Source organism: Drosophila ficusphila, unplaced genomic scaffold (assembly GCF_018152265.1).
Source record: "Drosophila ficusphila isolate 14025-0441.05 unplaced genomic scaffold, ASM1815226v1 contig_436, whole genome shotgun sequence".
Lineage (NCBI taxonomy): Eukaryota > Metazoa > Arthropoda > Insecta > Diptera > Drosophilidae > Drosophila > Drosophila ficusphila.
This window is the reverse complement of record NW_025064352.1, coordinates 230,909-244,427: the sequence shown is the minus strand read 5'-3', so window position 1 is coordinate 244,427 and position 13,519 is coordinate 230,909. Positions and strand designations below refer to the sequence as shown.

At 38.6% G+C, this 13,519-nt stretch overlaps 2 protein-coding genes across 2 annotated transcripts in view; both read left to right on the top strand.

Annotated features, from left to right (window-relative positions):
* LOC108098203 (fibronectin type-III domain-containing protein 3A) overlaps positions 1 to 13,519 on the top strand; it is a 115,392-nt gene that overhangs the window by 10,757 nt on the left and 91,116 nt on the right. The window contains 1 exon segment of the mRNA XM_043208396.1: positions 1,157 to 3,325. Within this exon segment, the coding sequence (XP_043064331.1) occupies positions 1,417 to 3,325 (1,909 nt within the window). The 5' untranslated portion in view covers positions 1,157 to 1,416.
* On the top strand, positions 7,629 to 8,363 carry LOC108098206 (C-type lectin 37Db-like). The gene has a single exon (XM_017200946.2). The coding sequence runs from the start codon at positions 7,636 to 7,638 to the stop codon at positions 8,329 to 8,331; it is 696 nt and encodes a 231-aa protein (XP_017056435.1). The 5' UTR covers positions 7,629 to 7,635; the 3' UTR covers positions 8,332 to 8,363.

Here is a 13,519-nt window from a genome sequence, read left to right as displayed (position 1 = left end):
GTAAACATTTGCAATAGGAAAAACCACTAAGTTAATTAAAAAGTTTATCTAACAAATAAGTATTTTAACTTGTGATCAATTATCGAATTACATGCAAAACATTTAGTGTCAATAAAGCTTAAAGGTTAGATATATAAATATACTTTTACAAGCAATAATAAATTAAATGCAACAAGAAATATAAAAGCTCTTTTTTACGATAAGGCTTGTTCATTTTTGTAAATTTCTCTATTATTAAAAGTGCAGTCAATATTGATGCTTGAGCTTTGTTCGTTGTGGTGCCTCGAAATTTTCCGACATATTTAACTAGTGTAAATTGAATAGAAAATAACTTCCGGTATATTGTATGTATTATTCAATGATTTGGCTGGCCGCAAGAACTCGAACAACATTTTCTGGCGTCTGGCGGCAGGACACGTTGCTCATACGCCAGGTCAGCCGCATAAAATATTGAAATTGTTGACCAAAACACAATTTACACATACATTTTGCATATTGACTAATCTCCTCGTGTGCGTGTTGGCATGTGACAAAAGTTGTTGAATAGATTTTCATTTGCATTTGTGTACTTTTAGCTGATTTTGTCATTGCCACTCGTGTTGTTTTTTTTATGTTCTGGTGTGTTTTTGTTTATTTATTTGATTGTCGGTGTGGCAAAATAAATAATTAAATTAAAATGAGCTTAAATTGAATGTGTTTAGGTCTTAGGACTTAGCTAAATTTATTTACCGGCATTAAACATTTATTAGCTGATTTATATTTAAAATAGTATGTCACTCAGTTTAATGTGTGTTCAAATTATTTTCAGAAGTAGAATTCCATTTTTAAATTTAGTCAACCAACTTTGCCATTTGATTACACACGTTCTACCAATTAAACTATGTTTCTACAACAAAGTAAAGGGCACTGTTCCCCCAAGTTGTGCAAATATTTTTAGTCATCGTTCTCCCTCTCTACTTGCATTTATGATTTGCTTTTAATTAAAATAAATATTTTATGGCTTTCAATAAACAATCTGCAAAGAAGCTAAAAAGGCAGAAGGGTGAAAAACAACACAAGTCAAACTTTCCTCTGGAGCCTGAGAGGGCAAAGTTGATAGAAAGTGAAAAGCTTCTTGAGTTAAACAATTTTCCTTCTGTTTTTTATTTCGTTGCAGGCATTGGCAATCCAAAAGGTGTAAATAATTGAGGCCATAAACTTGGCCCTTGTGTTTAGCCAAGCTCAACTTTTGCGACTTCGTTTGTTCAGCAGCAACATGACACTTTTAGCAACAATGTGCAAAGGCGGACCCAATAAATTGCAACTGTTGTCACAACAGGATCTCAAATTGGAATCTCTGATTAATGCGATCGAAACCTGTAATTACTAATAAAAGAATTGAATTAAGCTCCAGCCAAAATAAAAATAATAATCAATATGGCAGCTGCTGTCTTGGAGGTTAATGAAAGCAAATTGGAGTTGGTGTGCGATGAGTGTGACTATTATGGCTCCACTGATCCGATATTCATTGATAATAGCACCCAAACCGATGGCTATGATGATGATGAATCGGAGCTAAAGCCGCTGAAACCCAGATTGAGTCAAATCGTTGAGGAGGAAGTGGAAGCGGAAGCGCTGACAAACGATGAAGTAGAAACGGAAGTGAATACAAACGGTATACGAAGCGATAACATAGACGATAGTGAAGGGATAAATGGAGATGAATCGAAGGAGCCGGATAAATTGATAGAGGAAACTGCGATTGAAGAGCAGGAAACAGAAAACATTGCTGAGGTGCCAGTTGATTCCGATGATGATGAAGAGGAAATCGATGATGTGACCAGGCTAACGAACTTAGCCTTGGGTATGGGCTATGCCCGCATTATAGACTACGATAACTTGCGCATTATCGAGCATGTTATCGAAAGCGACGATGAGGAGGATAACGGTGTGGCTGCAGCTGGTACAGCAGCAACATCAACGGAATCGCAGCAGGCCTGTCAAGATTTAGTGACTTTTATCGGTGAAAGCTATCAGGTAATCGAAAGGTCAGGTCACAGCCGTGAACCGACGGTGGTTGACAACAACAACAATAATCGCAGCAGTGAAATATCCTCAAATGGCCGTGGCCTCATCAACGACAGATCGAAATCCGGCCGGAAAACGCAAAGCGGAGAGCAGGCAAATCAAAAAGCATCAACCAGTGCATCTGCAACCAGCAGCAATAGCAACAGCAACAGTAGCAACAGTAACAGCAACAATAGCAGCAACAGCAACACTAGCAACAACAGTACAACAGCAACATCTAATAGCAGCGCCTTGATAAAAGCCTATAAGTCGAATCTTACCCCATTGGCGCCACCCTTTCAACCAGCCGCATTGAAGGCCAAGCAGCAGCAACAAACATCGCTTGCCAGTGGCAACTTGTCGACGGTGACAACGACAACAACCACGGCTCTGGGCTATGCCGCCTACGAGCAGACGACGGTTTACTATCAGCAGCAAGTTCAACAGCAGCAGCAGCTGCAGCAGCAACACCTGCAACAGCAACAGTTGTCACCCAAGCAGCAGCAGCAGCAGCAACAGCAACAGCAGCCACAGCCACAGCCACCCTGTGCCCAACATGGCGGCTTGCCGCATATTCATGGCGCCCAACTGCTGCCCGTGCAGTTGATTACCTTGCAACCGAATGGGGTAACAGCAGCAGTTGCTGCAGCAGCTGCAGCGGCGGCGGCAGCAACAGCAGGAGCAACGGCTGGAGCAACTGTGACGGCAGCAACTCCGGCAGCAGCAGCAGCAGCAGCAACGGTTGGTGCGACAGCAACATCTTTGACTGGCGCCGCTTGGCCACTTGTGGAGGCGCCAATTTACATTGACATCAATGGCGAATATCGCAGCTATTGCCCGGCACATGGACCGCCGGCAGTGACAGCCCCAAATGGCGCCATTGCCCATCATCCCCACATTCACGCCCATCTCCACACGCATTCGCATGCTCACTCCCATTCCCATCACGCACAGCAGCAACAGCAACATCAGCAGCAGCAGCAACAGCAACAGCAACAGCAGCAGCAGCAGCAACAGCAACAACAGCAACAGCAGCAGCACCTTCATCATCACCATCAGCAACATGGGCAGCATCAGCAACATTTGACGCCAGCGGCTGTGACAAATGTTAATGGAAACATTGCACAGGCTGCAGCGGCAGCAGCCCCTAGATTGCTCCTGCAACTGGACGCAGCAACTGTCCAGCAGCAGCAGCAGCAACAACAACAGCAACAACAACAACAGCAGCAGCAACAGCAACAAATCGTGGCCGCTGGCAAGCGTAGCAAAGTTTATCGAGGTGAGTGGCCGTTTTATGACATTTGTTGTACAGTTTTTATTCCCGTCCATGATGCCCAGGGCTATTTGGGTCCATATAGTTTGTTCAAAGAATGGCCCATGCACTGTAAAAAAAATATATTCAACCCCCTATTTATATTTCTTGACTTCCAATTAAATTAATTTAAATGAAATTTAGATTTTAAAACTGATCACATTTGCTTAAACATTATATATAAGAATTGTAATCTATAATATTTCCCATGTTTAATAATAATTTTTCTGTGCAGTTACCATATAGAGTCTGGCCGATCTAAAGTGTCTTCCCTGTAACTTTGGCCATTACTTTCCGCTTTGATTCATGGTGGCAGTGTGTGTGTGTGGAATGGGGGTAACATGGAACTCTATTTCCGGGAGCCCTCCCGACCGCAGCCTCCTTTTGGCAACCTCGTAAGCGACCAGGGACTTAATCAGTTAAGCAAAGCTAACTGAGCCGGCAAGCCAACTTGGCCCTTTAGTATGTGTGCTGACCTGGTCAGGGTTAAAATTAATTTCGAATCCGTTGGGCGCTCCCTTTGTGTGTGGATTGTTTGCTTTTTGGGCCAGTCTGAGGTAGCGAAAGCATTCGTCAAGTTCTGACTTGTTTGCCAGGCTTATTTGCCAAATAATCTGTTTGTTTGTCCATGCAATAAGTAGTTCTCTGCCCTGGCATCAGTTGACATAGGCAGGTTGCACTGTGTTGGACCTTCGACAACAGAAATTAAACAGAGAGAACCTTTGTGGAATGTAAATTAAGAGATCAATGCTTTACTCGGATTTTAAATTTATTGAAGTTGCTTGAACGTGTCTTGCAAAGTGTTTTTAAGAAAAAAATCTCACCTGAGAGTATCTGCCCTTGGAGCTATTTCCACTATCGATAGACAATCCTCTTTTGAAATCCTGCCCTATTTGTCCACTTTTTATTGCCTTTGGTTCGACACCTGGCAGTTGGCCTGCATCTTCTGTTGACTTTATCCGGCGAAATCTAATCCGATTCATTCTCACCATTTTCAGTTGTGTTTCAATTTGCATTTGAGCTCGCCGAGACCTGAGCACCCATCTCCATCCATCCTTCGCATAAAGTGTGTTTGGGCATCTGGGGCTCTTTGGATCAGTGGATAGTGCATATTGAAGTCATCACAGTTGGCGACACTCCCAGGCAATTTTGTGCGCCAACTTGACCATATCCAGCTGTGTGTATGCAGATGATACTGTGTCACCAGATTCCCCAGAATCCGCTCGTTTTTATTCGTATTTTTTGTTGTTGTTGTTGCTTGGTGGCACTGCCAAGTTTGCCGGAGAGTGTTCTCCACTCTTAGCTCCACTCACATTGTACATTTATATTTTTTTTTTGTTCGACTGCTCCGCCACACGCTGTGGTCTTATGGACTACCCGATTTTTCGTTATGTTTGGCCCCATGCAACTTGGTTGCCATACCATCTCTCATCTCGTCTCCCATTTCCACCATTGGCCATCTCTTTCGCACAATGGTGTCCATTTCCCTTTGTGACGCCGCTTTTTCGCAAATTTTCACTTACCCATACGAATTTTAATTTTTTAACTATTTCTTTTTTCCAACTCCGGCAAAAAGCCAAAAACATTTTTTATCTCAGTTTAGCTATTTCCCTCCATTTGCCATCTCTTTCGCTCTTTTCGTGAGTGTATCCCTTTTTTGTGTTCATTTTTAATGTGTTGTCCTCGTTTTATTTAATTTTGTTCCAAAATATTTTTCAAAAATAATATTTCCTCACTGTTTACAGCTTTGCTTAAGTAAGCAAAAATGTCTTGAGAATTTTACTAGAATTACTATTAATTTGTTAACATACTTTTGATAATCTGAGTCTTAAATAATTTTAAGTAGTTTTTACCAAATGGATTAAACTTTAGAAAATAAATATAATATTTTTTAAAATTTAATATCAAAAGGATGTTAATGCATCGAAAAGTGTAGCTCAAATGCTGCGGAGTTACTTTGCCCGGAATCCGAAAATCTCTTGGCTTGTTGGCTCTTTGGTGAACATAAAGTGCGTAGCATGAGGCATGCATCATTCCCGCCGGCTGTCCTATAGTACTCCTTTCGCTCCTTTCTCCGTCAGTCGACAGTCGCCAGTGTCCATAGTCCTGGCAGGCACATCCTCAAACTCCACCGCGTCCGCATCCATGTCATTTCGATGCCCCATGTCCAGTGTCAATTTTACCATCCCATTTTGTCTTTTTGGCTGCCAGCGGATTTGAGCGAATTTCTTTTTCCATTTTGCTCACTCCTTGTTTCCTTTTTTTTTTACATTTTTTTTCTTGGGCTATGGCCAGTGCAGGATCAGCCGCCTGTTGTCATAATTTTAGCACTCACTATGCGTTGATTTCTCTATTTTTTTGTTGCGTTCTTTTTAACTGCAAAATGCATTTTCAACCCCTCCCCACACTTTTAATGTCATTTGCTCTGGGTGATTTTTTGCACTGCCTCTGTGTGTTGACTTTGTTTATTTTTAATGGTGTAATTTATTTGAGGCTCGTTGCCTCCGCCACTGGTTGTTGGTAGACGGTAGTCGGTAGTCGGGATCCCATTGGTTTATGGCTTGTAAGTTGTTTATTATTAATGTTTGGCTTATGCTGGCAGTTGTCGGGCCTCTACTGGGTTGGTTTTTGGTTTGGTTTGCCGCTGGTTTCGTTCAGTTGAGTTCGGTTTGGTTGCACTTTACGGGCATGAGCTCATAATGAAGTCATAGTTATCTGGCCAGCCCCCCGTTTTTACCATACTCGTATCTGTTGGCCATAAAATATACGCGTATGCGTCATATTGCGACAATGCTCCAGGCTCCCTCCCATTTCCATTCCCTTTCTCCCGCATTTCGGCATCCGAAAAATTTCCCGCTCCCATTTTCAAGCCGAGCTGCATGTTCTTGTGCATTAGCAGCACTTATGCATTATTCGCATTAGTCATGCCCTGTCTGCGCTATGCGACTATATTTCTCTATATCCGCCTGGAAAGGAGATAGTCTTGGGTTGTTTTTTAAACTGTAACAGCAAAATATACAAATTGTAGCTCTGTTTTTAAAAACAAAGAAAAGACATAAACAATATTTTTTATAAATACCTACTAAAAAAAAATATTGTTTATTAAATGTATTTTCTTTGTTAATTAATTTTTAAATATTATATTATTATATAATTTATAAATATTATATTATAATATTATTAATAAAATTATATAGCTAGTTGAAACGTTAAATAAAAATGTATGTATTTTTTTATATGGCCAAAGAAAAATTTAAATTTTTGAAAATGATACCTCTTTGTTATTTAAGATTAATCAAATTATTTAAAAGAAATCCCAGAATTAAGGGGGGGTAAGGTTTTAAAATTTTTTTTTACATTTTTTTTTATATTTTTTTATGAATGACCAATATGTCGAGAACATTGTGTAAAAATTTGGAGTCAATTAAAGTCAAACTAACGGAGTTACAGCGTTTTAAACAACCGTATTTGGACGTATTTTCACGTATAAAAATACTTTGAATCGATTTTGCCGAAGACGTTATTTTGAAAGTCGGTGAACATCAGAACTCAAAATCTACTGAGCAGATCCTTTTCCAATTTTTAACACAAATTCTCAACATAAATACGCAGGTAATCAGGAAGAGTTTTTTTTAATTTTTAATTTTTTTCTATTTTTAAAAAATAAATTAACAGCGATTTTTAAGCTAAAATCGCACTTTTCACTTTCAAGTGCTCTCAAAAATAGACAAAAAATAAATTTAAAAAAACTCTTCCTGATTACCTCGGGAAATTCATTATCTTTACAACGCTTATCACATTTTATTTCTAAGATGATCCGTTAACGCCCTATGATGTTCACCGCAAAACAACTTTTTCTTTGGGCGCTTCGGAAGATTAACCGCCACGGGCTTATTTCTTAATATTTTTTAATAATTTTTTTTCTAATACTCTTCAAAAGTTAAACAATAACATGCAATTAAGCTCAATAAAATAAACTTACTCATTTTGCCGCAAAAAAAAATCAAACATGGCCCTTTTTTTGGCCTTTAAAACCTTACCCCCCCCCTTAAAGGGAATTATATGCTGAATTTAAAAACAGTGGCTTATCAGCCTTATTATATTATAATTCAGAGAACGTCAGACGTAAACATTTATATTGGTTATCAGCCAACCTGCTCTTCTTAGAAATAAAACATTTAAAAATACCAACAGATGAATATATAAATACAATTCTACAGTAAGCAAATAGCTTAGTTCTTTTCTGAAAGCAAACGAGGAATAATTTACTCCCTAAAATGTTTTTGCTTGCTGTTTGGCTTGGAGCAATGATGCTTGGAAGGATTCACGGAGGTCTCTTACTAACCACTGAGGGTCCAATTTCCGGAGGACCTTTGCCGGAGCCGCCGACCCAACTGGATGGATGCTGTTTCTCGGCACTGAAAGTAATGCTGGATCATGTGGCTGCTCATCAGACGGAGTGGGATTCCTGTGAGAGAAGTCAACTGGATGCTGCTCAGGGGGAACAGGAAAGGATTGGAGGACGACTGGCCGATCTGCAGGCCAAACTATCCACTGAAAGTTTGCCGGAGAACAAGACCAACGTTGCCATTCCAAGGGATTTCATCAGAATTGGTTCGAAATACTACTATATCGAACAAAGTAACAGGCAAAATTGGTATGGCGCTGCAAACACTTGTCGCCAAATGGGCGGTCACCTGGTCAGCTTGGAAAGTCGCAAAGAGCAGTCTGATATCGAGAAGCATCTGAAACATATGGAAGTCTACTGGCTGGATAGCACTGATTTGGCCACCGAAGGTACCTTCGTTCACATGAGCACCGGCAAACCGGCAAGATTTCTAAATTGGGGTTACGGCGAGCCCGATAATCACGGCAACTTTCAGCACTGTAATTTCCTGTATAATGGCTATTACTATGATAGCCACTGCAACACCAAGTGCCTTTTTATTTGCCAGGCCGGCAATGAAATTTAAGAAATATCTAATAAAAAAATATTTTAAGCCAACATCGAAAGGGTGTATTTATTTTAAGATTTTAGGGTATCGAAGTTTTATTCTGGTATGATTAAACATCAAACATATTTCAATATAATAAACGGGATTATTACTATGGAAAAGCATAAATATAAATATAATTTATTTTTTCTAAAGTACTTCTTATTTAACGAGGGAGAGATATTGAGTACATTGGAAAAAAAAATGTTTCTGAACGAATAAGTTTTGTAAGTGTAAGCGATTGGTGAATAAATAACCCGAAATGAAAAATTGATTTATGTTTAAATCAAAATATTTTAATTATGTGCAAAAAATATATTTTAATAATACCGAACGACCCACATAATGCACAATAAGAACATGTTATATATTTTAGTTTAATTTGTTTATTTACTATCTGCTTGACAAATAAAATAATTCTTGGATGCACAAAGGTTGTATTTCATTTGTTTGTTAATCACTGAAACACAGCCCCGAGAGTCTTCGAATGAAATTGGCTCCCCGTCGTGCCAATCCAAAAAGGGAGCTAAGTTTCCGGAGGATGTTGAGATATACTCGCCCTTCACGGACATATCGTTGATATCCAACCAAAACTCATAGTCCTTATTGAGCCTGGTCGAGATGAGAGCCATTTCCTCTGCGCTTCCGATATTGGCGAGATATCCGCCTTTCTGTCGACAAATATTTGAAGCTCCGAACCAATTCTGCTTGCTCCGTTTTTCAATGTAAAAGAAGCGAAAACCAATCTTCTCGTATGTAAGATGCAAAAGCCTCGATTTTTGTGTGCAGGTCGTCCAGTTGGTTTTCAATCCTAGTCTGTTCCGCATTCGTTTCACTTTTTTCGCAGGCACTCAATCGACTTTTCTGAGCAGTAATCATGTCCAACATCGGTTGTAGAGTCCTTACGCAGGACTCATTACAGTCTGATATTAAGCCTGGAATATTAAGATTATTCGACGAAGATTCACTGCAACTGGCAGCTATTATTGTGAAAGAAAAGATTATTGCTAGCTTCAGCATTTTTGAAAGTAATATTTTTAAAGGAATTTGTGTTTACCGAATGGTGTTGAAAAGAAAACTGATTTACTCCGTCTTTAGATCGGCTGCTTTTATATGTTCATCTGATCTCTTGCGAGTAAAGTGCGCTCTCAGATTTATTGAGTATTTTAAGATGAGTGATAAGGGACTTCTACGAATAGCATGCAGTGATTCATTTTATTTGGAATCACGCTGGATCAGCTTTATCGCTTATAATGTTTTGAGATTTAAAATATATATTGTTTTTAATATAGTCGACAGGCTGGCTAGCCAATCTTTGTACAAAAGTGAAATCATTTAAATCTAACTAGTTTTTTTTCGAATATACCCGATAACTAATTTACCTAAGCTCTTTAATAACATGAGCTCATAGCAAGTTTTTTGAACTAGTTGATATTGTGCATCCGACACCCACGGCAAGTGACAAACACTGGAAAAAGTTTTTAATGAAATGTTTAAAACTTGCAGCAAGGGGAAAATCGGAGAATCGAATCCGGTTAGTTGCTGCTTGCCAGTCATGTGGCCAAGTGCTGACACCAATTATCACAACTTTCAATCGGCTTTTCGGCAAGGGTTCTTGTGGGCGAAACTTGCTCCAACAATCCGGCTCAAGTCGAACTTAATTAAAGCGCTTAAAGCACTGCAGTTGTCAGATGGAGGCCGAAATGTACGGTTGGATTGTTTCACAAATTGGAGAGCTGTAGACCAAAAACCAAACACGACAAACAAGTAAAGTTAGTGCCTTTGTTTGAATTTGCGCTATAGGATGTGGCCCTAAACTGAGGAAATTTCTACGCAAAAATTTATCTCGCCCTTTAAAAGCTTTTGCGGATAATAGTAATGAAAAAATTGGAGGGTAAAAGCGCTTGAACTGAAATTATGTGCTCTTATAATTGCAGCACAGTCTGACGGCAGATTTAATTGTTGCCCCGGGACGGGGAAACACACAGAAGTAAACGAAGAACACAAAAGACACTGGCAAGTGCAACAATTGAAATTGTTTTTGCTGGGTTTCGGGTTCGGTACCCAAAGTTTCTTAGTCGGGCCAAAAAGTTTCTGCAGCTGCCAAGGAAAAGCACAGTTTGTAGTGGAATCCAGTGCCTCCTTTCCAACCATTACCCATATTTCTTCACACATGTGTTTGCAAAATCGGTGGCTGCCTTCAAGTTTGATAAGCGCCACAACCGTGTTTGCTTAAACCCCAAACAAAACCACAGGAAAAAATTACAGACTACTAACTATTCTTTACTTTGTCCATGGCATATTGTTCAACTTGAACCTGTGCATATTTTGTATGTACTATAAGGTTGAACAATTTTCATGGGGGCGAACAACTGAATTTATAGGTTACGGTGCGTATACGTGATGTGAATTGATTTAATTTGGTTTTGTTAAAGCAACAGAAAGTGATATGAAATTATTTGTATACAGATGTTGTACTACATAGCTAAAATAGATACATTTAATGCTAAAAGCATTTATCAAATCGTATTAAATGAAGAGATGTAAATTCCACTATTTTGACTTTAAATAACTTTGGTTTCTATTAAATTAGATTTTCCACAAGCAAAACAATGCTAATTATTCCGAAACCAAAACCTTTTGAATAATCGATTGTTAATTGATAACTAATTTTGTAAACCAATTATTCCGCATTTTGCTGAGAGTCCAGTGTGATTGAACATTTTTTAAACAACGCCTATTGTAACGAAAATAAACTTGTTTTTCATATAAATTTAATTTACAGTCTATTTAAGTACGTAAACAATTTAACAAGTGCCCTTCATCAACTGGAAGCTAAGAGTGGTTTGGCTGGTGTCACATCCTTAATCTCAAATAAGTTCCCTGAGATCAGAGTGTTGCTTCTTTTCTAAGCACTTGACTGCATTTCCTTTTGCTTTTCACCTTCTGAACTTTCAACAAAAAGATGTCATGATAATGCATTTGACAGTTGCAGCAGTTTTCCCCTCTTTTCCACTTTTTTTTCGATTTTCAATTCAGTAGTGTGGCTTAAACGACTTGAAATTCGGCATTCGAATATGTTTTACCTCTTTAGAACCGATTTAAAATATGACATATTTCTGAAAATAAAAAACGTTTTAAAATAAAATTGTATACTTAATGAAAAAAGATTTTCTGTGAATCCATTAGCTTTTAAAATAATGATTCCCTTTTCTAAGTTGCATCAATGTGCTACTAATAAATATTTTGTTTTGTTTTACAAGTTGCATTTTATTGTATATCGTATTTCAGTTGTTAAAAGGAATTTTAATACTCAACTTTATTAAATCTGCGCGGTATTAAAAATGGTAACCCCCCCCCCAGTTACCTAAAGTCTTTCAGCTGTTGGCAGTTTGACACAAGGACATATGGCGGGGTGGGAAAATAAGAGAAAAACTCACAGGGAAAGCTGCGGAGACAGTGCGAAGAAAATGCATATGTAACTGTAACTCTGGGAAACATTCCTTGACTCGTTTGAAGTTGCTACGGTTGTGTAATTTACTAGAATGTTACGTTTTATATTCAATTTTAAGATGCACATATCTCAGGTGTCATTTTATTTCAAATTAAATTTCAGTGCTGGAAAGATTTATGTATGCAAGTCTGCATTCCTCTGAAAAATATGGAAGCATGGTTTCCTCTTATATTTTGTAAATGTTTTTGTGACTTTAAGGGAAAATTTATTTACGAATAATTTCTTAATTATTATATTTATTTAAAACCTGATAAGAGAATTCTCATGTTGAGCTCGCTAGCTGTATATGAAATCCCTGTTCTTAAATATTCTATGGAGCGATTGTCGCACAAGGGTCACGTGTTTTAGCTTAAACGACAATTTGCATGCAAAACGAGAAAAGGTGAAAGGGTGTGTGTGGAAAAGCGGTCAGAGGAGGAAAGGGGGAGCGACGATTTTCCCCATGCAATCTTAGTGTCGAATGGTGCCAAGTTGGCAATGCACTTTTTATGTTCGTTTGGCGTGCAACGTAACAAATTTAACCGTAGACAGATTGCACATGTGTACCGTTTTGTAATGTTATACAAGTATTACATACATACAGCACTTTTGGGTGCACCGCACACAGATATGCCATATATATACATATACAGATATTCCGCACACAGATATTCCACACACACACGGATATCTTTATGCGCAGGCAAGACACTGAAGTCTGGCAAAAGTTTTCATGTCGGCCAAGGGAAAAAGGGAAAATAGCGAGGGAAAGGTTCCACAAATGTGAAACAAATTGTTTAATGTTCTATCTCCCTTTCTGTCACAGCTTCCCTCCTTCCCGCCTCATTTTCTCTATCTCCCCATTTTTGTGTACACCAAAAGAAAAATTTCTATCCTTGTAAGAAGTTGTAACAGAGCGAAACCCAAAACATTTCTCTAAGTGCATTTGCGTGCTTTGCTCCGGTTGAGTTTGTCAATGCTACAATTTCTCGACGTCGACATTTGCAGGGTTTTACTAATCGCACGATTATTACCTCCATTTGGATATATTTTCTCCAATTGTCTCTAAATCCGTCTGCTCCTTCGTCTCTTTCAGTTCTCCTCCTTTGCAGCCATCAAAATCATGGCTTAATCGCTCTGACTTGTTGTGGCTAATTGCAATTTGAAACGCTCCATGAGATGAGACGAGCTGAGCTGACTTTGATTTGCCCTAAGTCGGCAGTTGTCACACAGTTTTTATGTCAATTGGCTGGAACCCAAGTTTTCTTATGCGGGTGTTTTAGAAATTGAAGTTTGGGTTTAGTGAAAAAGTTTTACGGGACTAGACAGACTTAAATTTTTGTGTTGGCAGTTTCTATTAAATTGTTTTTTAAGTGAATATTTGTATTTATTAAATTCGAGATTTGGCAATCCGAACTTTAACACTTAGTTAAGAATTGAACTTTTGGGATCTATTTACCCCAAAACCTCCTTTTATCTGCAACTTCCACATATTCTCAGCAAATCATCAATCAATTTGCAATGTTAATCTGGCCTGTTGCTATGAGAAATGGTTCTCATGGTCTGATGTTAAAGTCTTTTACATAATGCATTAATCAAAGGCACCCAAAAAGCCTAACAAATTTTAGCAGGTAAACAAAGAAAACACGATAAATAAATAAATGCTGGCGGAGT